We start from the raw sequence: 23,165 nt of genomic DNA on the forward strand, positions 1-23,165 counted from the left end.
GCAGGCTCGAGGGGCTGTATGGCATACTCCTGGTCCTATTTCTGATGCTCTTATGTTCTTGTGTTCAGCACCCACTACACCTGCTGGCAGTGTATTCCAGAAGCTCTCAATTCTCTGGGAAAAGATGAACCACCTAAAATCCAATCTATATAGTTTTAAACTCATGTCCCCTGGTCCTTCCCAATCTGTTAAACTGGAAAAATCTATCAATGGGGAAACTATTCAGCCCTTCAGTTATTTTGTAGACATCTACGAGGTCACCTCCAAATCTACACTGCTCCAAAGTAAATAGATTATCTGAGTAGCTGAGGTTCCTTAAGCTAGCAATCATTCTTGTAGCTCTCCCCTGGACCTTTTCCAAGGCAATTATATAATCCATCATGTGGGGGGACCAAAGCTGGGCACAGTACTCTAGAGAGTGACCTATGCAGTGTCAAAATGGTGTCCTTTGATTTATGCTAACTGCTTCTATTAATACTTTGTTAGCTTTAGCTACAGTTTCTCTACATTGGTTATGAACCTTTAGTGATCTGTGCACAATCTTTTTCCCTCAATCTCTTTCAGTATTGTTCCCTGCAAATGATACATGTATTCTGTGTTGGCCCTACCAACACGCATGACACTACGTCTATCTAAATTAAACGCTATTTGCCAATGCCCACTAGCCCATCTAAATCTTTTTTTAGACTTTGGAATCAAAAATACAATTTCTAAATTTGCAGATGACTCCACTTTTTTGGGGGAGGGGGGAGGGTGATAGTTGATACTGAGGAGCACCGCAACAAATTACAAGACATTAAGAAACTTGCAGAATTGGCATATAATTAGCAAATTAATTTCAACACCAAATAAGTGAGAGGTATTACATTTTGGTAAGAAAAATAAAGAGGTCACATATTACTTGGAAAATAAGAATCTAAATGGGGTAGAGGAGCAAAGGGATCTGGAAGTACAAATACAGAAATCATTAAATGTAGCGACACAGGTTAATAAAAAGGGCATAAAAAAGCAAACCAAGCACTCGGGTTTATTTCTAGAGGGATAGAATTGAAAAGTAGAGAAGTTATGCTAAACTTATATCGAACCTTGGTTAGACCATACTTGGAGTACTGTGTACAATTCTCCAAGCGTGGTCGCCATATTATGAAAAGTATATAGAGGCACTAGAGAGGGTGCAAAAAAAAATTACAAGGATGATACCAGAAATGCGAGGTTATACCTATCAGGAAAGAATAAACAGGCTTGGGTCTCTCTTCTCTTGAAAAGAGAATGCTGAGGGATGACCTAATGGAGGTCTTTAAAATTCTAAAAGGTTTTAATAGAATTGACACAGAGAGAGTATTTCCTCTTGAAGGGAAGAGCAAAACTAGAGGCCATCAATATAAGATCGTTACAAAGAAATCAAATGAGGAATTCAGAAGAAACTTCTTAACCCAGAGAGTGGTGAGAATGTGGAACTCGCTACCACAGGGATTGGTTGAGGCGAAGAATATAGATGCATTTAAGGGAAGGCTAGATAAGTACGAGTGGGAAGGGAATAGAGGGTTATGCTGATTGTTAGAAGAGGAAGGATAGGAAGAGGTTTGAGTGGAGCATAAATGCTGGCATGGATTGGTTTGTCCGATTGGCCTGTTTCTGTGCTGTATAATTCTATGTATCTGTTATGTAATCATACTCCTTTACTGTCTTAACCCTTGCACGGATTTTGGTGTCATCTGCAAACTTACTTACCATATTCCCAACATCACTCCTTAATAAAGGTAGTGAAGAGTAGTGGGCCTCGGGCTGAACCCGGGGGGACTCCACTGGCACCATATCTCCAGGCTGAACCACTTCTGATAACTACATCTTTTTGGCTGCAGGTTTGGTGTTAATTCCTCATCCAGAGTTTCAAATTCCTACTGATACCATAAGATTCTAACTTGTGAAGTAACTTAGTGTGAGGTACCTTAACAAAAGCTTTTATCAAGATGCATCCATGCATCTACTTAACTACCTTGAACATCTTCCATCTGTGTGTGGATCTTGAATTGTTTTTAAAAAAAAAAGAAATTAGGACTCAACGTTAGGGCATGGATAAACAAATGTATAGTAATAATAGAGGCCGCTGTTTTACAATTTGCCCCAAAATGTGGATATAATTGCAAGATTTTAAACCTGAAAATACTCTTGAGATACTTTGTAATAAAAACAAAATTTCCCTTATCCAATTGCAATAAATGAGTGGTCCTGATACTCATTGTATGTTACATAGCATAAAATTGTATCCTCTGACTCATTATGAGCAACATTATGGGAGGTCAACTGGTGCATTGTACAGCTCACCGCACAGCACTGCCCCCCAGTCATCAAGATCCATGGCGCGGCCCTGGACAACGTGGACCATTTCCCATACCTCGAGAGCCTCTTATCAACAAGAGCAGACATTGACGATGAGATTCAACACCGCCCCCAGTGCGCCAGTGCAGCCTTCGGCTGCCTGAGGAAAAGAGTGTTTGAAGACCGGGCCCTCAAATCTGCCGCCTAGCTCATGGTTTACAGGGCTGTAGTAATACCTGCCCGTCTGTATGGCTCAGAGACATGGACAGTAGACACCTCAAGTCGCTGGAGAAATACCACCAACAAATATCTCCGCAAGATCCTACAAATCCCCTGTGAGGACAGGCGCACCAACGTTAGCGTTCTCGACCAGGCCAACATTCCCAGCATTGAAGCACTGACTACACTTGATCAGCTCTGCTGGGCAGGCCACATTTGTTCGCATGCCAGATACGAGACTCCCAAAACAAGCGCTCTACTCGGAACTCCTTCGCGGCAAACGAACCAAAGGTGGGCAGCGGAAACATTACAAGGACACCCTCAAAGCCTCCCTGATAAAGTGCAACATCCCCACTGACACCTGGGAGTCCCTGGCCAAAGACCGCCCTAAGTGGAGGAAGTGCATCCGGGAGGGTGCTGAGCACCTCGAGTCTCATTGCCGAGAGCATGCAGAAATCAAACGCAGGCAACGAAAAGAGCTTGCGGCAAGCCAGCTCCACCCAGCCCTTCCCTAGACTACTGTTTGTCCCACCTGTGACAGGGACTGTGGCTTTCATATTGGACTGTTCATATTGGATCTAAGGACTCATTTTTAGAGTGGAAGCAAGTCTTCCTCGATTCCGAGGGACTGCCTATGATGATGATGATGACAATGTAACAGTCACGTTTAAATGTTCCTATTTAAAGTACAGCAGATGCTATTGTGTGAATGCTAAAAAAAATGATCCCACCAACTTCTCTAATACATCGTCCTATTGACCCTCAGACCTGTTCCTTGCTTTGCCTTCATTCTAAGGCTCATTCATTAGTCTTGTTAGTACATCTTCAGCGCTATCCAAGTTTGTTTGATCCAGGAGGCGTGTTTAGAGTTAACTTACAGTTTGCAAGCCCTGTAAAGCTTGTTGGGTTTGAGCACTGAGGTCAGGTTGGAAAGTAGCCCAGGATCAGATTCATTACAGCTTCTCCGCAGGACCCTGTCCCTGAAATGCCATTTGCAGCAGTATAACAGGCTAATGTTATTTGAATAAGCTGTCTGCACTCAGTATGTCCCTGCTTAGTTATCCTGACCAAGAAAATTGATGGATTGCTTACCCATCTACGCAAGCACCCGCAGAGTACAAAAATGCTCCTTCATATTACCCTCACTCGATCAATTCCTACTGTACCACCTGAGGGGATGTTATGTGAAAAGACATGCAAGGTTTAGTCATTTTGTTCTCTTTCTCTTTATAGATTGTTCTCTGTGTGTGCGGAAATTCTTATCCTACAAGACTCAGTGTCCGATCTGTCGTGTGGTAAGTAAGATTTTCGCTGGCCTGAAATATATAGGTAATGGTCGATCTGGAATATTGTATGAGAAAATAAAATGATATGCGAAGCCCTTTACTTATATGTTGAACTTAACATCTTTCCATGTTAGAGACCATGGCCATCCCAGACCCAGAGCTTGAAAATTCTGGGATTGGGTGATTCTGTACAGAAACTATAATTGCATCATAGTTGGGACAAACATGACTGTCAAGGACAGGGTTTACGGTAAATCCTTGATGCACCTGTGATGGGATTCAGGTGTTGAGAATTCAGATCCAATCCCGTTCTTCTTCAAAGTGAAAGAAGCTTCCCCTTGTGGAAGACAAGCTTTGCAAAAATCATCATCATCATCATCATAGGCGGTCCCTCGAACGAGGATGACTTGCTTCCACAAGTTCACAGGTGTTTCGATGAAGAACCCGATGTTCCAGGCCTGAACTCCAATTGAGGGGGTGGAACATGCCTGTGCGGGAATTTTTTTAACGTGTGGTGACCGTTGCACACCAGCCACCACACGGGCTTGACAGAGCTAGGCCTTTATCCAGTGGCAAGGATTAACCAGGACGAATGGAGACCTGCTCTGCTGCATGGACCTAGCGTGCGCACACATATCTCAGTGTGGGCTGGTCCGTGCTGCCCCTGGGCCCTCGGCTCTTCTGGGCCCCATCTGTCGCACCTCCGCCACGATCTCTCTCTGCTCCTCTGTCATAAACATTCGCCGCATCTTGCCACAAACACTTGCCACTCCTCCGCCCCGACCTTCCCATTCCTCTGTACCTGGTCCCTGCCGATGTTCCTGTCCTCACTCCAAAACGGTGACTAGGGTTTTGATGACGTCACCCATTCGTCCATCTCAAAATCGGCGCACACTTGGAGCAGCTCACGCTGGAGGTTGAAGTGGTACGCTGCTCCAGCTGTTCTCTCGCAGGTCGGGGTGCCACGGTAGCGGAAATAAGCCATCAGAGTTAGAGGTGCTGCTTACTGTAAAAGTCATCTTTTCAAATCAATGTCATTTACGGTCATCTGTCCGAAAGAATGTCAACCACGGATGAAGCCAAGGCGCAGTAAGAAGTAAGACAGAATGTGACTGGGAAGCTGCAGAGAGAAACAAAGAGCAAGAATGAGTGGGATGGTGAGAGAAACAGTAGGTAATATGTCTGTGAGGGGGCAGACATAAACATGGAAGCAAGAAATGGAGAGTGAGAGAAATAAGAGACGTGAGGGGACAAGAGAGAAAAGTCCAAGTCCGAGATAGAAAGAAGAAACAAGAAGTTTGAGCGAGAGTGAGAGCCCAGGGCTCTGAGAGGTTGGATTTTTGCTGCGGGTCACGCCACACTCAGTCAACGCAGTTTCTTTGTAATTTTGTGTTCTGTATATTCTGATATACATTGTTTTATTGCTAATGTTTTCTGCCATGATAGCACTGTTTTCCCTTGGGTAGCTAACACTATCAGAAGGTAGGGCTGAAGGTTCTCGGGAGTGTGCCAATATTTGCAGGGCATCTTCCACACAATAATTTGAAAACCACTGCACTATTGTGCGACGCTGAGGGAATGCTGCATTGTGGCAGGTGTTGACCTTTGGAAGAGACTTGAAACTGAGTCTCCCTCTACGGGTTCAAGTGACTGTTAAACATCGCTCAACACTATTCAAAGAATAGCTGGGGGCTCTCTTTCTCTAGACCAACATTGCTCTCTCAACCAACACCAACAAAAACAGATTAAGTTGTCATTTATCTCACTGCTGTTCGTGAGATCTTCATGTGCTTTCTCATTTGTTTGCGAGGTTTGAGAGACATGAGACAATGCTGGGTAAATGCAATTCTTTCTTTCCTAAAATGACCTTATTCCAGATAGCAGCTGAATATAGCTTGTTGTGCAGCTCCTCCTGCCAAGCATTTCCTGTGTCTGTGAGTCAGGTCTGTTCCCAGGCCAGTGGAGACACTCCTTACAATGTTTTGCTTTCCTTCCTTGCCCCTTGCTCCGTATAGCCCTAGACAGCAACAACCTGGGAAAAGAATTCAACAGTGGGGAAGCTGTATCTCTCCTTTCCATAGCACTATATCTTAGTGGTCCACTGCACAGTGCTATTGCTCATCCAGGAAGGAACCCTTAAGATGGTCAGAGCCCATCCCCAACCCCTATAATAGGGTATTTGTCACCACGGACCAGCGGCAAGGTTGGGGCCCAGGACGGGTTCACCAAGGGCCAGCAGTGAGGTCGGGATACGAGGCCAGAATACGCATGGTCACTAGTAAAGAACCAACGACCAAAGCGTGAGTGGCTGGAGAGAGAGCAGAAAGCATAGGAGAACCTGCATATGGAGAGCAGCGTGCTGGAGCTGGAGGGCCCGCGGTACAGTGTCAGTATTCTATGGACAAATACACAAGCTGCTCACCTACACTGTGATCTCTGAAAACCAGAGAGAGAGGACCTGAGGGAGGGAGGAAGGGGGTCAGTAGGAATATGTGTGTGTGTGTGTGTGTGTGTATGCTAGACCCAAGCAGCAGAGTCTGGTCTCCAATCATCTTGAATCCCGTTGGCATTGGACCAAGACCTTGCTCTGTCAAGTCCATGTGGTTATCTGGTGTGCAACGGCCATCCCACGTTAAAAGAATTCACGCACAGGCATCTTCCACCCCCTTAAAATGAAGTTCGGGACCTGGTATCAGTCACCTTAGAACTAATTTTAGCGTGGAAGCAAGTCATCCTAGACTCTGGGGGACTGCCTAAGAAGAAGGAGAATTTGTGCACAATGGATGGAATACTGGGCTTTCACCATTTGCTCAGTTAATTAAAGCACAAATGTACGGGGATATTGAATGACGTGTTTGCCTAGAACGTTCTTTTCATGCAGGTACAGATTGAGTGTTCAAAATCTGGAATATTCTGCAATCCGGACACCGCGCTAATCTGTGGAGGGGTCATCCGGAATCCAGAAAATGTTCCGAAATCCGGACATTTTAAAAAAACGGCGATGGTATTTTTTCGTCCAAACCGCTAATCACTCCGCTACTTTTTAAAAAAAAAGGCCCAGCGGTACAATTCAGCGGTCCTTGCCAACTTTAGTCCGAGGCCGATTACCACTGCGAGTTGGGCCCAGGGAGTGGGGAAAATACCAAACAAAAATATTACAACAAATAAAAATTCACAAAACATTCACAAAACTCTTACCTACTAAATCGCTGAAAAAGAATTAAAAAATAAAAACTTCAATTTACCTTTTTTGCAGGTCTTTAACGCAGGTATTTCCCGGTCGCCGATGCTGCCGCTCCTGGACCCTCTGCCGCCCCCCCCCCCCCCCCCGCCTCGGCCCAGGCGTTTCCGGGTTTGGGACGTCGAAATCTGAAACACCCAAAATCAGGAACGGCCTCGGTCTCGAGGTTTCTGAAGTTCGGACGCGCTTCCTGTACAGGAAATCAGACTTCTAGTGTCTGGTTTTCAGCGTTTAAAATTCAGTGTGCAACCAACCAGTGTGGACGGGCACGGGTGGCCCATTGGATGGGAGGGTTGTGGTGCCAGTGAAAGGTCTATGTTTGAAACAAAACTCTGCCTTGTGTTGCTTGTTTTGTTTGCACACTTTAAGATATGGCACCAACTCCCAGAGTCTCATTTGTAATTGTGTTTCTCTTCCCACAACACCACCCCACAGACTGTGACAGAACCCGAGCTGCAAAACAACAGAATATTGGATGAACTGGTGAAATGCTTTCGCTCTGCAAGGTACAGTAATTTTGGTAAATAAGTGCAGTGGAATGTCTTCAGATCTCATTTAATCGGAATGGCCTCTTGTTCTCTAAAATGTTTGAATAATTTTAGAAGTGCAGTTTGCTTTCCTGTGATAGAATTTACATGTAAATGATGGCACAGTATGTGTATCTCAAAGAGTGTGTACTTTAGTGAGTAGGTGCTTTATTTTAACTCTTGCTTTGCTGACTTTTGTGTGGCTTTCAATTTTGTTGCATCTTTTTATTCTGTGCCAATTTCCTCACTTCCCTCTCTGAAGGTGTTGGGTGTTGCTGGACTATAGTTCCACAGGGAGGTGTCTGCCGGTACCTCGCCTACGAGTCCATTCTTTCGGTATGAGCCAAAGTGTTGGTTTGCACACTATTCAACTATCGCAGCTCAGCCTCATCCTGATACCTGCCTGTCTTCTCCAGCAAGTAGGTTTTGGATAGTGGTCAGTAATAGGACATTAAATTGTCCATCTGTAGCCCAGGGCGACTGAGGCCAACTGTAACTAACCCCACTAGCTGCCTGGCTGAGATTGGCCAGCTTGAAAATGGACTGAAAATCTTCAGGTCTGTTTGGGTCTGTAGCAGCTGAGCCATTAGGCAGATCTCGTAAAATATTTTTTTAAAAGAAAGAACTTGCATTTATATAGCGCCTTTCACCACCTCAGGCCATCCCAAAGCGCTTAATAAACAATTAAGTAACTATTATAATGTAGGAAACACAGCAGCCAATTTGCGCATAGCAAGGTTCTGCAAACAGCAATGCAAATCATCTGTTACAGTGATGATGGTTGAGGGATAAATATTGGCCAGGACAGCAGGGAGAAATCACCAGCTCTTGTTTGATCTTTTACGTCCACTAAGAGGACAGATGGAGCCTTGGTTTAACATCTCATCCGAAACACAGCACCCCTGACAATGCAACACTTCCTCCGTACTGCACTGAAGTGTTAGCTGAGATTAATTGCTGAAGTCTCTGGAATGGGACCTTCTGACTCAGGCGTGAATGGTACCACTGAGCCAGTTTTTTGTTGAAACTCTTTCTGCTGCTCAGATTGCCACTGTTAGGGAACAGGCAGCCAAGCCTTAACCGATGCAGCAGCATTGCTGTCAGCCAGGCAGTACAGTTGAGCGGCCTCCACAGTTGACCCATAAAACTTTGGATCCACCCCGTCTCCCTTGCCATCACCTCGAGGAGACGGGAAAATTTGGAGCTTGCAATGGAAAGTACAGTGGGAAGTGTTTGTCTTTGTTATGAAACAACTGTAAACTTGAAAAGTAAGGAATGGTTCTGATGTGGGCAGTGTACAAAATTTTCGGGTAATTTGTCAATCATAGTAACTTTAAATTGAATTTTAGCTCGTTATTCCGCACGCCCTTCCCCAAACTCACTACTCCCCTCCCCAGCTCTCTATTCCCGCCCCCCCCCCGCTCTTCCCCCCCCCCCCCGCTGTCTCTTCCCCCCCCCTCCCCCTCCGCTCGCTCTCTCCCCCCCCCTCCCCCTCCGCTCGCTCTCTCCCCCCCCCCTCGCTCTCTCTCTCTCCCCGCCCGCTCTCTCTCTCTCCCCCCCCCGCTCTCTCTCTCCTCCCCCCCCCCCCGCTCTCTCTCTCCTCCCCCCCCCCCGCTCTCTCTCTCCTCCCCCCCCCCCCTCCTCTCTCTCTCTCCCCCCCCACCGCTATCTCTCCCCCCCCGCGCTCTCTCTCCCCACCCCCCCCGCGCTCTCTTCCCCACCCCCCCGCCTCTCTCTTCCCCACCCCCCCCCGCTCTCTCTTCCCCACCCCCCCCCGCTCTCTCTTCCCCACCCCCCCTGCTCTCTCTCTCCCCACCCCCCCGCTCTCTCTTCCCCAATAACCCCCTCTCTTCCCCCCTTCCCGCTCTCTCTTCCCCTTCCCGCTCTCTCTTCGCCCCCCGCTCTCTCTTCGCCCCCCCGCCTCTCTCTCGCCCCCCCGCTCTCTCTTCGCCCCCCGCTCTCTCTTCGCCCCCCGCTCTCTCTTCGCCCCCCCGCTCTCTCTTCGCCCCCCGCTCTCTCTTCGCCCCCCGCTCTCTCTTCGCCCCCCCCGCTCTCTCTTCGCCCCCCCGCTCTCTCTTCGCCCCCCCGCTCTCTCTTCGCCCCCCCGCTCTCTCTTCGCCCCCCCGCTCTCTCTTCGCCCCCCGCTCTCTCTTCGCCCCCCCGCTCTCTCTTCGCCCCCCCCGCTCTCTCTTCGCCCCCCCGCTCTCTCTTCGCCCCCCGCTCTCTCTTCGCCCCCCCGCTCTCTCTTCGCCCCCCGCTCTCTCTTCGCCCCCCCGCTCTCTCTTCGCCCCCCCGCTCTCTCTTCGCCCCCCCGCTCTCTCTTCGCCCCCCCGCTCTCTCTTCGCCCCCCCGCTCTCTCTTCGCCCCCCCGCTCTCTCTTCGCCCCCCCGCTCTCTCTTCGCCCCCCCCGCTCTCTCTTCGCCCCCCCGCTCTCTCTTCCTCTCTCTCTCTTCTCCTTCTTTCGCCCCCCGCTCTCTCTTCGCCCCCCGCTCTCTCTTCGCCCCCCGCTCTCTCTTCGCCCCCCCGCTCTTCTCTCGCCCCCCCGCTCTCTCTTCGCCCCCCCGCTCTCTCTTCGCCCCCCCGCTCTCTCTTCGCCCCCCCGCTCTCTCTTCGCCCCCCGCTCTCTCTTCGCCCCCCCGCTCTCTCTTCGCCCCCCGCTCTCTCTTCGCCCCCCCGCTCTCTCTTCGCCCCCCCGCTCTCTCTCTCGCCCCCCCCGCTCTCTCTTCGCCCCCCCGCTCTCTCTTCGCCCCCCCGCTCTCTCTTCGCCCCCCGCTCTCTCTTCGCCCCCCCCGCTCTCTCTTCGCCCCCCGCTCTCTCTTCGCCCCCCCGCTCTCTCTTCGCCCCCCGCTCTCTCTCGCCCCCCGCTCTCTCTTCGCCCCCCCGCTCTCTCTTCGCCCCCCCCGCTCTCTCTTCGCCCCCCCGCTCTCTCTTCGCCCCCCGCTCTCTCTTCGCCCCCCGCTCTCTCTTCGCCCCCCCGCTCTCTCTTCGCCCCCCCGCTCTCTCTTCGCCCCCCCGCTCTCTCTTCGCCCCCCCGCTCTCTCTTCGCCCCCCGCTCTCTCTTCGCCCCCCCGCTCTCTCTGCCCCCCCGCTCTCTCTTCGCCCCCGCTCTCTCTTCGCCCCCCCGCTCTCTCTTCGCCCCCCCGCTCTCTCTTCGCCCCCCGCTCTCTCTCTGGCCCCCCCGCTCTCTCTTCGCCCCCCCGCTCTCTCTTCGCCCCCCGCCTCTCTCTTCCCCCCTCCCCAGCTCTCTCTTTCCCCCCCCCCCCAGCTCTCTTTCCCCCCCCCAGCTCTCTCTTCCCCCCCCCCAGCTCTCTCTTCCCCCCCCCCCAGCTCTCCTCTTCCCCCCCCCAGCTCTCTCTTCCCCCCCCAACTCTCTCTTCCCCCCCCCAGCTCTCTTTTCGCCCCCTCCAACTCTCTTTCGCCCCCTCCAACCTCTCTTCCCCCCCTCCAACTCTTTTTCCTCCCCCCCCTCCAACTCTCTTTCCCCCCCCCCCAGTCTCTCTTTCGCCCCCCCCCAGCTCTCTCTTTCCCCCCCCCCCCCAGCCTCTTTCCCCCCCTCTCTCTCCTCTCCAGCTCTCTCTTTCCCCCCAGCTCTCTCTTCCCCCCCAGCTCTCTCTCCCCCCAGCTCTCTCTTTCCCCCCCCAGCTCTCTCTTTCCCCCCCCAGCCTCTCTCTTCCCCCCAGCTCTCTCTTTCCCCCCCCAGCTCCTCTCTTTCCCCCCCAGCTCTCCTCTTTCCCCCCAGCTCTCTCTTAGCCCCCCCCCCAGCTCTCTCTTCCCCCTCGCAGCTCCCTCTTCCCCCGCCCCAGCTCTCTCTCTCCCCCCCCCCAGCTCTCTCTTCCCCCCCCTCCAACTCTCTTTCCCCCCCCCCAGTCTCTCTTTCCCGCCCCCCCCAGCTCTCTTCTTCCCCCCAGCTCTCTCTTCCCCCCCCCCCCCCTCTCCAGCTCTCTCTTCCCCCCCCCCTCCCCAAATCTCTCTTCCCCCCCCTCTCTCTTCACCCCCCCCCCAGCTCTCTTCCCCCCCCCAGCTCTCTTCCCCCCCCCAGCTCTCTTCCCCCCCCCAGCTCTCTTCCCCCCCCAGCTCTCTCTTCCCCCCCCAGCTCTCTCTTCCCCCCCAGCTCTCTCTTCCCCCCCAGCTCTCTCTTCCCCCCCAGCTCTCTCTTCCCCCCAGCTCTCTCTTCCCCCCCAGCTCTCTCTTCCCCCCCAGCTCTCTCTTCCCCCCCAGCTCTCTCTTCCCCCCCAGCTCTCTCTTTCCCCCCAGCTTTCTCTTTCCCCCCCAGCTCTCTCTTTCCCCCCCAGCTCTCTCTTCCCCCCCCAGCTCTCTCTTCCCCCCCCAGCTCTCTCTTCCCCCCCCAGCTCTCTCTTCCCCCCCCAGCTCTCTCTTCCCCCCCCAGCTCTCTCTCCCCCCCCCCCCAGCTCTCTCTCCCCCCCCCCAGCTCTCTCTCCCCCCCCCCAGCTCTCTCTCCCCCCCCAGCTCTCTCTTCCCCCCCCCAGCTCTCTCTTCCCCCCCCCAGCTCTCTCTTCCCCCCCCAGCTCTCTCTCCCCCCCCCAGCTCTCTCTTCCCCCCCCAGCTCTCTTTCCCCCCCAGCTCTCTTTCCCCCCCAGCTCTCTTTCCCCCCCCAGCTCTCTTTCCCCCCCCAGCTCTCTTTCCCCCCCCAGCTCTCTTTCCCCCCCCAGCTCTCTTTCCCCCCCCAGCTCTCTTTCCCCCCCCAGCTCTCTTTCCCCCCCCAGCTCTCTTTCCCCCCCCAGCTCTCTTTCCCCCCCCAGCTCTCTTTCCCCCCCCAGCTCTCTTTCCCCCCCCAGCTCTCTTTCCCCCCCCAGCTCTCTTCCCCCCCCCAGCTCTCTTCCCCCCCCCAGCTCTCTTTCCCCCCCCAGCTCTCTTTCCCCCCCCAGCTCTCTTTCCCCCCCCAGCTCTCTTTCCCCCCCCAGCTCTCTTTCCCCCCCCAGCTCTCTTTCCCCCCCCAGCTCTCTTTCCCCCCCCAGCTCTCTTCCCCCCCCCAGCTCTCTTTCCCCCCCAGCTCTCTTTCCCCCCCAGCTCTCTTTCCCCCCCCAGCTCTCTTTCCCCCCCCCAGCTCTCTTTCCCCCCCCCAGCTCTCTTTCCCCCCCCCAGCTCTCTTTCCCCCCCCCAGCTCTCTTTCCCCCCCCAGCTCTCTTTCCCCCCCCAGCTCTCTTTCCCCCCCCAGCTCTCTTTCCCCCCCCAGCTCTCTTTCCCCCCCCAGCTCTCTTTCCCCCCCAGCTCTCTTTCCCCCCCCAGCTCTCTTTCCCCCCCCAGCTCTCTTTCCCCCCCCCAGCTCTCTTTCCCCCCCCAGCTCTCTTTCCCCCCCCCAGCTCTCTTTCCCCCCCAGCTCTCTTTCCCCCCCAGCTCTCTTTCCCCCCCCCAGCTCTCTTTCCCCCCCCAGCTCTCTTTCCCCCCCCAGCTCTCTTTCCCCCCCCAGCTCTCTTTCCCCCCCCAGCTCTCTTTCCCCCCCCCAGCTCTCTTTCCCCCCCCAGCTCTCTTTCCCCCCCCAGCTCTCTTTCCCCCCCCAGCTCTCTTTCCCCCCCCAGCTCTCTTTCCCCCCCCAGCTCTCTTTCCCCCCCCAGCTCTCTTTCCCCCCCCCAGCTCTCTTTCCCCCCCCCGCTCTCTTTCCCCCCCCCCGCTCTCTTTCCCCCCCCAGCTCTCTTTCCCCCCCCAGCTCTCTTTCCCCCCCCAGCTCTCTTTCCCCCCCCAGCTCTCTTCCCCCCCCCAGCTCTCTTTCCCCCCCCAGCTCTCTTTCCCCCCCCAGCTCTCTTTCCCCCCCCAGCTCTCTTTCCCCCCCCCAGCTCTCTTCCCCCCCCCAGCTCTCTTCCTCCCCCCCCAGCTCTCTCCCCCCCCCCCAGCTCTCTTCCCCCCCCAGCTCTCTCTTCCCCCCCAGCTCTCTCTTCCCCCCCCAGCTCTCTCTTCCCCCCCCAGCTCTCTCTTCCCCCCCAGCTCTCTCTTCCCCCCCAGCTCTCTCTTCCCCCCCAGCTCTCTCTCCCCCCCCAGCTCTCTCTTCCCCCCCCAGCTCTCTTTCCCCCCCCCAGCTCTCTTTCCCCCCCCCAGCTCTCTCTTCCCCCCACCCAGCTCTCTCTTCCCCCCCCCAGCTCTCTCTTCCCCCCCCCCCAGCTCTCTCTTCCCCCCCCCCCAGCTCTCTCTTCCCCCCCCCAGCTCTCTCCCCCCCCCCCCCCCAGCTCTCTCTCCCCCCCCCCCCCCAGCTCTCTCTTCCCCCCTCCCCAGCTCTCTCTTTCCCCCCCCCCCCCAGCTCTCTTTCCCCCCCCCAGCTCTCTTCCCCCCCCCAGCTCTCTCTTCCCCCCCCCCAGCTCTCTCTTCCCCCCCCCAGCTCTCTCTTCCCCCCCCCAGCTCTCTCTTCCCCCCCCAACTCTCTTCCCCCCCTCCAACTCTCTTCCCCCCCCTCCAACTCTCTTTCCCCCCCCCAGTCTCTCTTTCCCGCCCCCCCCAGCTCTCTCTTTCCCCCCCCCCCTCCAGCTCTCTTCCCCCCCCTCTCTCTTCCCCTCTCCAGCTCTCTCTTTTCCCCCCCAGCTCTCTCTTCCCCCCCCCCAGCTCTCTCTCCCCCCCCAGCTCTCTCTTTCCCCCCCAACTCTCTCTTCCCCCCCCAGCTCTCTTTTCGCCCCCTCCAACTCTCTTCCCCCCCTCCAACTCTCTTCCCCCCCCTCCAACTCTCTTTCCCCCCCCCAGTCTCTCTTTCCCGCCCCCCCCAGCTCTCTCTTTCCCCCCCCCCCTCCAGCTCTCTTCCCCCCCCTCTCTCTTCCCCTCTCCAGCTCTCTCTTTTCCCCCCCAGCTCTCTCTTCCCCCCCAGCTCTCTCTCCCCCCCCAGCTCTCTCTCTCCCCCCCCAGCTCTCTCTCTCCCCCCCCCAGCTCTCTCTTTCCCCCCCCAGCTCTCTTTTCCCCCCCCAGCTCTCTTTCCCCCCCCAGCTCTCTCTTTCCCCCCCCAGCTCTCTCTTAGCCCCCCCCCCAGCTCTCTCTTCCCCCCTCGCAGCTCCCTCTTCCCCCCCTGCCCCAGCTCTCTCTCTCCCCCCCCCCCAGCTCTCTCTTCCCCCCCCTCCAACTCTCTTTCCCCCCCCCAGTCTCTCTTTCCCGCCCCCCCAGCTCTCTCTTCCCCCCAGCTCTCTCTTCCCCCCCCCCCCTCTCCAGCTCTCTCTCCCCCCCCCCTCCCCAAATCTCTCTTCCCCCCCCCTCTCTCTTCACCCCCGCTCCAGCTCTCTCTTCCCCCCCCCCCCAGCTCTCTTCCTCCCCCCAGCTCTCTCTTCCCCCCCCAGCTCTCTCTTCCCCCCCAGCTCTCTCTTCCCCCCCAGCTCTCTCTTCCCCCCCCAGCTCTCTCTTTCCCCCCCAGCTTTCTCTTTCCCCCCCAGCTCTCTCTTTCCCCCCCAGCTCTCTCTTCCCCCCCCAGCTCTCTCTTCCCCCCCCAGCTCTCTCTTCCCCCCCCAGCTCTCTCTCCCCCCCCCAGCTCTCTCTCCCCCCCCCAGCTCTCTCTCCCCCCCCAGCTCTCTCTTCCCCCCCCAGCTCTCTCTTCCCCCCCCCAGCTCTCTCTTCCCCCCCCAGCTCTCTCTCCCCCCCCAGCTCTCTCTTCCCCCCCCAGCTCTCTCTTCCCCCCCCAGCTCTCTCTTCCCCCCCCAGCTCTCTTTCCCCCCAGCTCTCTTTCCCCCCCAGCTCTCTTTCCCCCCCAGCTCTCTTTCCCCCCCAGCTCTCTTTCCCCCCCCAGCTCTCTTTCCCCCCCAGCTCTCTTTCCCCCCCCAGCTCTCTTTCCCCCCCCCAGCTCTCTTTCCCCCCCCAGCTCTCTTTCCCCCCCCAGCTCTCTTTCCCCCCCCCAGCTCTCTTTCCCCCCCCAGCTCTCTTTCCCCCCCCAGCTCTCTTTCCCCCCCCAGCTCTCTTTCCCCCCCCAGCTCTCTTTCCCCCCCCAGCTCTCTTTCCCCCCCCAGCTCTCTTTCCCCCCCCAGCTCTCTTTCCCCCCCCAGCTCTCTTTCCCCCCCAGCTCTCTTTCCCCCCCCCAGCTCTCTTTCCCCCCCCAGCTCTCTTTCCCCCCCCAGCTCTCTTTCCCCCCCCAGCTCTCTTTCCCCCCCCAGCTCTCTTTCCCCCCCCAGCTCTCTTTCCCCCCCCAGCTCTCTTTCCCCCCCCAGCTCTCTTTCCCCCCCCAGCTCTCTTTCCCCCCCAGCTCTCTTTCCCCCCCCAGCTCTCTTGCCCCCCCCAGCTCTCTTTCCCCCCCCAGCTCTCTTTCCCCCCCCAGCTCTCTTTCCCCCCCAGCTCTCTTTCCCCCCCAGCTCTCTTTCCCCCCCAGCTCTCTTTCCCCCCCAGCTCTCTTTCCCCCCCCAGCTCTCTTTCCCCCCCCAGCTCTCTTTCCCCCCCAGCTCTCTTTCCCCCCCCAGCTCTCTTTCCCCCCCCAGCTCTCTTTCCCCCCCCAGCTCTCTTTCCCCCCCAGCTCTCTTTCCCCCCCCAGCTCTCTTTCCCCCCCCAGCTCTCTTTCCCCCCCCAGCTCTCTTTCCCCCCCCAGCTCTCTTTCCCCCCCCAGCTCTCTTTCCCCCCCAGCTCTCTTTCCCCCCCAGCTCTCTTTCCCCCCCAGCTCTCTTTCCCCCCCCAGCTCTCTTTCCCCCCCCAGCTCTCTTTCCCCCCCCAGCTCTCTTTCCCCCCCCAGCTCTCTTTCCCCCCCCAGCTCTCTTTCCCCCCCCAGCTCTCTTTCCCCCCCAGCTCTCTTTCCCCCCCCAGCTCTCTTTCCCCCCCCAGCTCTCTTTCCCCCCCCCAGCTCTCTTTCTCCCCCCCCCAGCTCTCTTTCCCCCCCCCAGCTCTCTTTCCCCCCCCCAGCTCTCTTCCCCCCCCCAGCTCTCTTCCTCCCCCCCCCCAGCTCTCTTCCCCCCCCCCCAGCTCTCTTTCCCCCCCCCAGCTCTCTTTCCAGCTCTCTTCCCCCCCCCAGCTCTCTCTTCCCCCCCCAGCTCTCTCTTCCCCCCCCAGCTCTCTCTTCCCCCCCAGCTCTCTCTTCCCCCCCAGCTCTCTCTTCCCCCCCAGCTCTCTCTTCCCCCCCAGCTCTCTCTTCCCCCCCAGCTCTCTCTTCCCCCCCCAGCTCTCTTTCCCCCCCCAGCTCTCTTTCCCCCCCCAGCTCTCTCTTCCCCCCACCCAGCTCTCTCTTCCCCCCCCCCAGCTCTCTCTTCCCCCCCCAGCTCTCTCTTCCCCCCCCCCCCAGCTCTCTCTTCCCCCCCCCCAGCTCTCTCTTCCCCCCCCCAGCTCTCTCTCTCCCCCCCCCCCCAGCTCTCTCTCTCCCCCCCCCCCCCAGCTCTCTCTCCCCCCCCCCCCAGCTCTCTCTTCCCCCCCCCCAGCTCTCTCTTCCCCCCCCCCCCGCCCCAGCTCTCTCTTCCTCCCCCCCCAGCTCTCTCTTCCTCCCCCTCCAGCTCTCTCTTTCCCCCCCCCCAGCTCTCTCTTTCCCCCCCCAGCTCTCTCTCTCCCCCCCCCCCCAGCTCTCTCTCTCCCCCCCCCCCCAGCTCTCTCTTCCTCCCCCTCCAGCTCTCTCTTCCCCCCCCCCTCCCCAAATCTCTCTTCCCCCCCCCTCTCTCTTCACCCCCGCTCCAGCTCTCTCTTCCCCCCCCCCCAGCTCTCTTCCTCCCCCCCCAGCTCTCTTCCCCCCCCCAGCTCTCTTCCCCCCCCAGCTCTCTCTTCCCCCCCCAGCTCTCTCTTCCCCCCCCAGCTCTCTCTTCCCCCCCAGCTCTCTCTTCCCCCCCAGCTCTCTCTTCCCCCCCCAGCTCTCTCTTTCCCCCCCAGCTCTCTCTTTCCCCCCCAGCTCTCTCTTTCCCCCCCAGCTCTCTCTTTCCCCCCCAGCTCTCTCTTTCCCCCCCAGCTCTCTCTTCCCCCCCCAGCTCTCTCTCCCCCCCCCAGCTCTCTCTCCCCCCCCAGCTCTCTCTTCCCCCCCCCAGCTCTCTCTTCCCCCCCCCAGCTCTCTCTTCCCCCCCCAGCTCTCTCTCCCCCCCCAGCTCTCTCTTCCCCCCCAGCTCTCTTTCCCCCCCAGCTCTCTTTCCCCCCCAGCTCTCTTTCCCCCCCCCAGCTCTCTTTCCCCCCCCAGCTCTCTTTCCCCCCCCCAGCTCTCTTTCCCCCCCCAGCTCTCTTTTCCCCCCCCAGCTCTCTTTCCCCCCCCAGCTCTCTTTCCCCCCCCAGCTCTCTTTCCCCCCCCAGCTCTCTTTCCCCCCCCAGCTCTCTTTCCCCCCCCAGCTCTCTTTCCCCCCCCAGCTCTCTTTCCCCCCCCAGCTCTCTTTCCCCCCCCAGCTCTCTTTCCCCCCCCAGCTCTCTTTCCCCCCCCAGCTCTCTTTCCCCCCCCAGCTCTCTTTCCCCCCCCAGCTCTCTTTCCCCCCCCAGCTCTCTTTCCCCCCCCAGCTCTCTTTCCCCCCCCAGCTCTCTTTCCCCCCCCAGCTCTCTTTCCCCCCCCAGCTCTCTTTCCCCCCCCAGCTCTCTTTCCCCCCCCAGCTCTCTTTCCCCCCCCAGCTCTCTTTCCCCCCCCAGCTCTCTTTCCCCCCCCAGCTCTCTTTCCCCCCCCAGCTCTCTTTCCCCCCCAGCTCTCTTTCCCCCCCCAGCTCTCTTTCCCCCCCCAGCTCTCTTTCCCCCCCCAGCTCTCTTTCCCCCCCCAGCTCTCTTTCCCCCCCCAGCTCTCTTTCCCCCCCCAGCTCTCTTTCCCCCCCCAGCTCTCTTTCCCCCCCCAGCTCTCTTTCCCCCCCCAGCTCTCTTTCCCCCCCCAGCTCTCTTTCCCCCCCCAGCTCTCTTTCCCCCCCAGCTCTCTTTCCCCCCCCAGCTCTCTTTCCCCCCCCAGCTCTCTTTCCCCCCCCAGCTCTCTTTCCCCCCCCAGCTCTCTTTCCCCCCCCAGCTCTCTTTCCCCCCCAGCTCTCTTTCCCCCCCCAGCTCTCTTTCCCCCCCCAGCTCTCTTTCCCCCCCCAGCTCTCTTTCCCCCCCCAGCTCTCTTTCCCCCCCCAGCTCTCTTTCCCCCCCCAGCTCTCTTTCCCCCCCCCAGCTCTCTTCCTCCCCCCCCAGCTCTCTTCCTCCCCCCCCCAGCTCTCTTCCTCCCCCCCCCCAGCTCTCTTCCTCCCCCCCCCCCAGCTCTCTCTTCCCCCCCCAGCTCTCTCTTCCCCCCCCAGCTCTCTCTTCCCCCCCCAGCTCTCTCTTCCCCCCCAGCTCTCTCTTCCCCCCCAGCTCTCTCTTCCCCCCCAGCTCTCTTCCCCCCCAGCTCTCTTTCCCCCCCCAGCTCTCTCTTCCCCCCACCCAGCTCTCTCTTCCCCCCCCCCCCAGCTCTCTCTTCCCCCCCCCCCCAGTTCTCTCTTCCCCCCCCCCCAGTTCTCTCTTCCCCCCCCCCAGCTCTCTCTTCCCCCCCCCAGCTCTCTCTCCCCCCCCCCCCCAGCTCTCTCTCCCCCCCCCCCCAGCTCTCTCTTCCCCCCCCCCAGCTCTCTCTTTCCCCCCCCCCCCAGCTCTCTCTTCCTCCCCCCCCCAGCTCTCTCTTCCTCCCCCCCCAGCTCTCTCTTTCCCCCCCCAGCTCTCTCTTTCCCCCCCCAGCTCTCTCTTTCCCCCCCAGCTCTCTCTTCCCCCCCCCCCCCAGCTCTCTCTCCCCCCCCCCCCAGCTCTCTCTTCCCCCCCCAGCTCTCTCTTCCCCCCCCAGCTCTCTCTTCCCCCCCCCAGCTCTCTCTTCCCCCCCCAGCTCTCTCTTCCCCCCCCAGCTCTCTCTTCCCCCCCCAGCTCTCTCTTCCCCCCCAGCTCTCTCTTCCCCCCCAGCTCTCTCTTCCCCCCCCAGCTCTCTCTTCCCCCCCAGCTCTCTCTTTCCCCCCCAGCTCTCTCTTTCCCCCCCCCAGCTCTCTCTTTTCCCCCCCTGCAGCTCTCTCTTCCCCCCTGCCCCAGCTCTCTCTTCCCCCCCCCTCCAACTCTCTTCCCCCCCCTCCAACTCTCTTTTCCCCCCCCCCCAGTCTCTCTTTCGCTCCCCCCCCCAGCTCTCTCTTCCCCCCAGCTCTCTCTTTCCCCTCCCCTCTCCAGCTCTCTCTTCCCGCCCCTCCCCAAATCTCTCTTCCCCCCCCCCTCTCTCTTCACCCCCGCTCCAGTTCTCGCTTCCCCCCCCAGCTCTCTCTTCCCCCCCCCAGCTCTCTCTTCCCCCCCCCCAGCTCTCTCTTCCCCCCCCCCAGCTCTCTCTTCCCCCCCCAGCTCTCTCTTCCCCCCCCCAGCTCTCTCTTCCCCCCCCCAGCTCTCTCTTCCCCCCCCCAGCTCTCTCTTCCCCCCCCAGCTCTCTCTTCCCCCCCCCAGCTCTCTCTTCCCCCCCCCCCAGCTCTCTCTTCACCCCCCAGCTCTCTCTTCCCCCCCAGCTCTTTCTTCCCCCCCCCCAGCTCTCTCTTCCCCCCCCAGCTCTCTCTTCCCCCCCCAGCTCTCTCTTCCCCCCCCAGCTCTCTCTTCCCCCCCCAGCTCTCTCTTCCCCCCCCAGCTCTCTCTTCCCCCCCAGCTCTCTCTTCCCCCCCCAGCTCTCTCTTCCCCCCCCCAGCTCTCTCTTCCCCCCCCAGCTCTCTCTTCCCCCCCCAGCTCTCTCTTCCCCCCCCAGCTCTCTCTTCCCCCCCCAGCTCTCTCTTCCCCCCCCAGCTCTCTCTTCCCCCCCTAGCTCTCTCTTCCCCCCCTAGCTCTCTCTTCCCCCCCAGCTCTCTCTTCCCCCCCCAGCTCTCTCTTCCCCCCCCAGCTCTCTCTTCCCCCCCCAGCTCTCTCTTCCCCCCCCAGCTCTCTCTTCCCCCCCCCAGCTCTCTCTTCCCCCCCCCAGCTCTCTCTCCCCCCCAGCTCTCTCTTCCCCCCCCAGCTCTCTCTTCCCCCCACCAGCTCTCTCTTCCCCCCCCAGCTCTCTCTTCCCCCCCCAGCTCTCTCTTCCCCCCCCAGCTCTCTCTTCCCCCCCCAGCTCTCTCTTCCCCCCCCAGCTCTCTCTTCCCCCCCCAGCTCTCTCTTCCCCCCCCAGCTCTCTCTTCCCCCCCAGCTCTCTCTTTCCCCCCCCCCAGCTCTCTCTTTTCCCCCCCCTGCAGCTCTCTCTTCCCCCCCCCCCAGCTCTCTCTTCCCCCCCCCCCAGTTCTCTCTTCCCCCCCCCCCAGTTCTCTCTTCCCCCCCCCCAGCTCTCTCTTCCCCCCCCCAGCTCTCTCTCCCCCCCCCCCCCCAGCTCTCTCTCCCCCCCCCCCCAGCTCTCTCTTCCCCCCCCCCAGCTCTCTCTTTCCCCCCCCCCCCCAGCTCTCTCTTCCTCCCCCCCAGCTCTCTCTTCCTCCCCCCCCAGCTCTCTCTTTCCCCCCCCCAGCTCTCTCTTTCCCCCCCCAGCTCTCTCTTTCCCCCCCAGCTCTCTCTTCCCCCCCCCCCCCAGCTCTCTCTCCCCCCCCCCCCAGCTCTCTCTTCCCCCCCCAGCTCTCTCTTCCCCCCCCAGCTCTCTCTTCCCCCCCCAGCTCTCTCTTCCCCCCCCAGCTCTCTCTTCCCCCCCAGCTCTCTCTTCCCCCCCCAGCTCTCTCTTCCCCCCCCAGCTCTCTCTTCCCCCCCCAGCTCTCTCTTCCCCCCCCAGCTCTCTCTTCCCCCCCAGCTCTCTCTTTCCCCCCCCCCAGCTCTCTCTTTTCCCCCCCCTGCAGCTCTCTCTTCCCCCCTGCCCCAGCTCTCTCTTCCCCCCCCCTCCAACTCTCTTCCCCCCCCTCCAACTCTCTTTTCCCCCCCCCCCAGTCTCTCTTTCGCTCCCCCCCCCAGCTCTCTCTTCCCCCCAGCTCTCTCTTTCCCCTCCCCTCTCCAGCTCTCTCTTCCCGCCCCTCCCCAAATCTCTCTTCCCCCCCCCCCTCTCTCTTCACCCCCGCTCCAGTTCTCGCTTCCCCCCCCAGCTCTCTCTTCCCCCCCCCAGCTCTCTCTTCCCCCCCCCCAGCTCTCTCTTCCCCCCCCCAGCTCTCTCTTCCCCCCCCCAGCTCTCTCTTCCCCCCCCCAGCTCTCTCTTCCCCCCCCCAGCTCTCTCTTCCCCCCCCCAGCTCTCTCTTCCCCCCCCCAGCTCTCTCTTCCCCCCCCCAGCTCTCTCTTCCCCCCCCCAGCTCTCTCTTCACCCCCCAGCTCTCTCTTCCCCCCCCAGCTCTTTCTTCCCCCCCCCCCAGCTCTCTCTTCCCCCCCCAGCTCTCTCTTCCCCCCCCAGCTCTCTCTTCCCCCCCCAGCTCTCTCTTCCCCCCCAGCTCTCTCTTCCCCCCCCAGCTCTCTCTTCCCCCCCAGCTCTCTCTTCCCCCCCCAGCTCTCTCTTCCCCCCCCAGCTCTCTCTTCCCCCCCCAGCTCTCTCTTCCCCCCCCAGCTCTCTCTTCCCCCCCCAGCTCTCTCTTCCCCCCCCAGCTCTCTCTTCCCCCCCTAGCTCTCTCTTCCCCCCCTAGCTCTCTCTTCCCCCCCCAGCTCTCTCTTCCCCCCCCAGCTCTCTCTTCCCCCCCCAGCTCTCTCTTCCCCCCCCAGCTCTCTCTTCCCCCCCCAGCTCTCTCTTCCCCCCCCCAGCTCTCTCTTCCCCCCCCCAGCTCTCTCTCCCCCCCAGCTCTCTCTTCCCCCCCCAGCTCTCTCTTCCCCCCACCAGCTCTCTCTTCCCCCCCCAGCTCTCTCTTCCCCCCCCAGCTCTCTCTTCCCCCCCAGCTCTCTCTTCCCCCCCCAGCTCTCTCTTCCCCCCCCAGCTCTCTCTTCCCCCCCAGCTCTCTCTTCCCCCCCCAGCTCTCTCTTCCCCCCCAGCTCTCTCTTTCCCCCCCCCCAGCTCTCTCTTTTCCCCCCCCTGCAGCTCTCTCTTCCCCCCTGCCCCAGCTCTCTCTTCCCCCCCCCCTCCAACTCTCTTCCCCCCCCTCCAACTCTCTTTTCCCCCCCCCCCAGTCTCTCTTTCGCTCCCCCCCCCAGCTCTCTCTTCCCCCCAGCTCTCTCTTTCCCCTCCCCTCTCCAGCTCTCTCTTCCCGCCCCTCCCCAAATCTCTCTTCCCCCCCCCCTCTCTCTTCACCCCCGCTCCAGTTCTCGCTTCCCCCCCCAGCTCTCTCTTCCCCCCCGAGCTCTCTCTTCCCCCCCGAGCTCTCTCTTCCCCCCCCAGCTCTCTCTTCCCCCCCCAGCTCTCTCTTCCCCCCCCAGCTCTCTCTTCCCCCCCCAGCTCTCTCTTCCCCCCCCAGCTCTCTCTTCCCCCCCAGCTCTCTCTTCCCCCCCCAGCTCTCTCTTCCCCCCCCAGCTCTCTCTTCCCCCCCCAGCTCTCTCTTCCCCCCCCAGCTCTCTCTTCCCCCCCAGCTCTCTCTTCCCCCCCCAGCTCTCTCTTCCCCCCCCAGCTCTCTCTTCCCCCCCCAGCTCTCTCTTCCCCCCCCAGCTCTCTCTTCCCCCCCCAGCTCTCTCTTCCCCCCAGCTCTCTCTCCCAGCTCTCTCTTCCCCCCCAGCTCTCTCTTCCCCCCCCAGCTCTCTCTTCCCCCCCCAGCTCTCTCTTCCCCCCCCAGCTCTCTCTTCCCCCCCCAGCTCTCTCTTCCCCCCCCAGCTCTCTCTTCCCCCCCCAGCTCTCTCTTCCCCCCCCAGCTCTCTCTTCCCCCCCCAGCTCTCTCTTCCCCCCCCAGCTCTCTCTTCCCCCTCCAGCTCTCTCTTCCCCCC

General features: G+C 59.4%; 1 protein-coding gene across 1 annotated transcript in view; it reads left to right on the forward strand.

Moving 5' to 3' along the window:
• The window catches only part of rad18 (RAD18 E3 ubiquitin protein ligase), a 489,896-nt gene that overhangs the window by 67,870 nt on the left and 398,861 nt on the right, over nt 1-23,165 (forward strand). The window contains exons 3-4 of the mRNA XM_070895750.1: nt 3,772-3,833; nt 7,501-7,571. Coding sequence (XP_070751851.1) covers nt 3,772-3,833; nt 7,501-7,571 — 133 coding nt within the window. The remainder of the gene's footprint in view (nt 1-3,771; nt 3,834-7,500; nt 7,572-23,165) is intronic.

This window comes from Pristiophorus japonicus, chromosome 12 (assembly GCF_044704955.1).
Source record: "Pristiophorus japonicus isolate sPriJap1 chromosome 12, sPriJap1.hap1, whole genome shotgun sequence".
NCBI classification, from domain to species: domain Eukaryota; kingdom Metazoa; phylum Chordata; class Chondrichthyes; family Pristiophoridae; genus Pristiophorus; species Pristiophorus japonicus.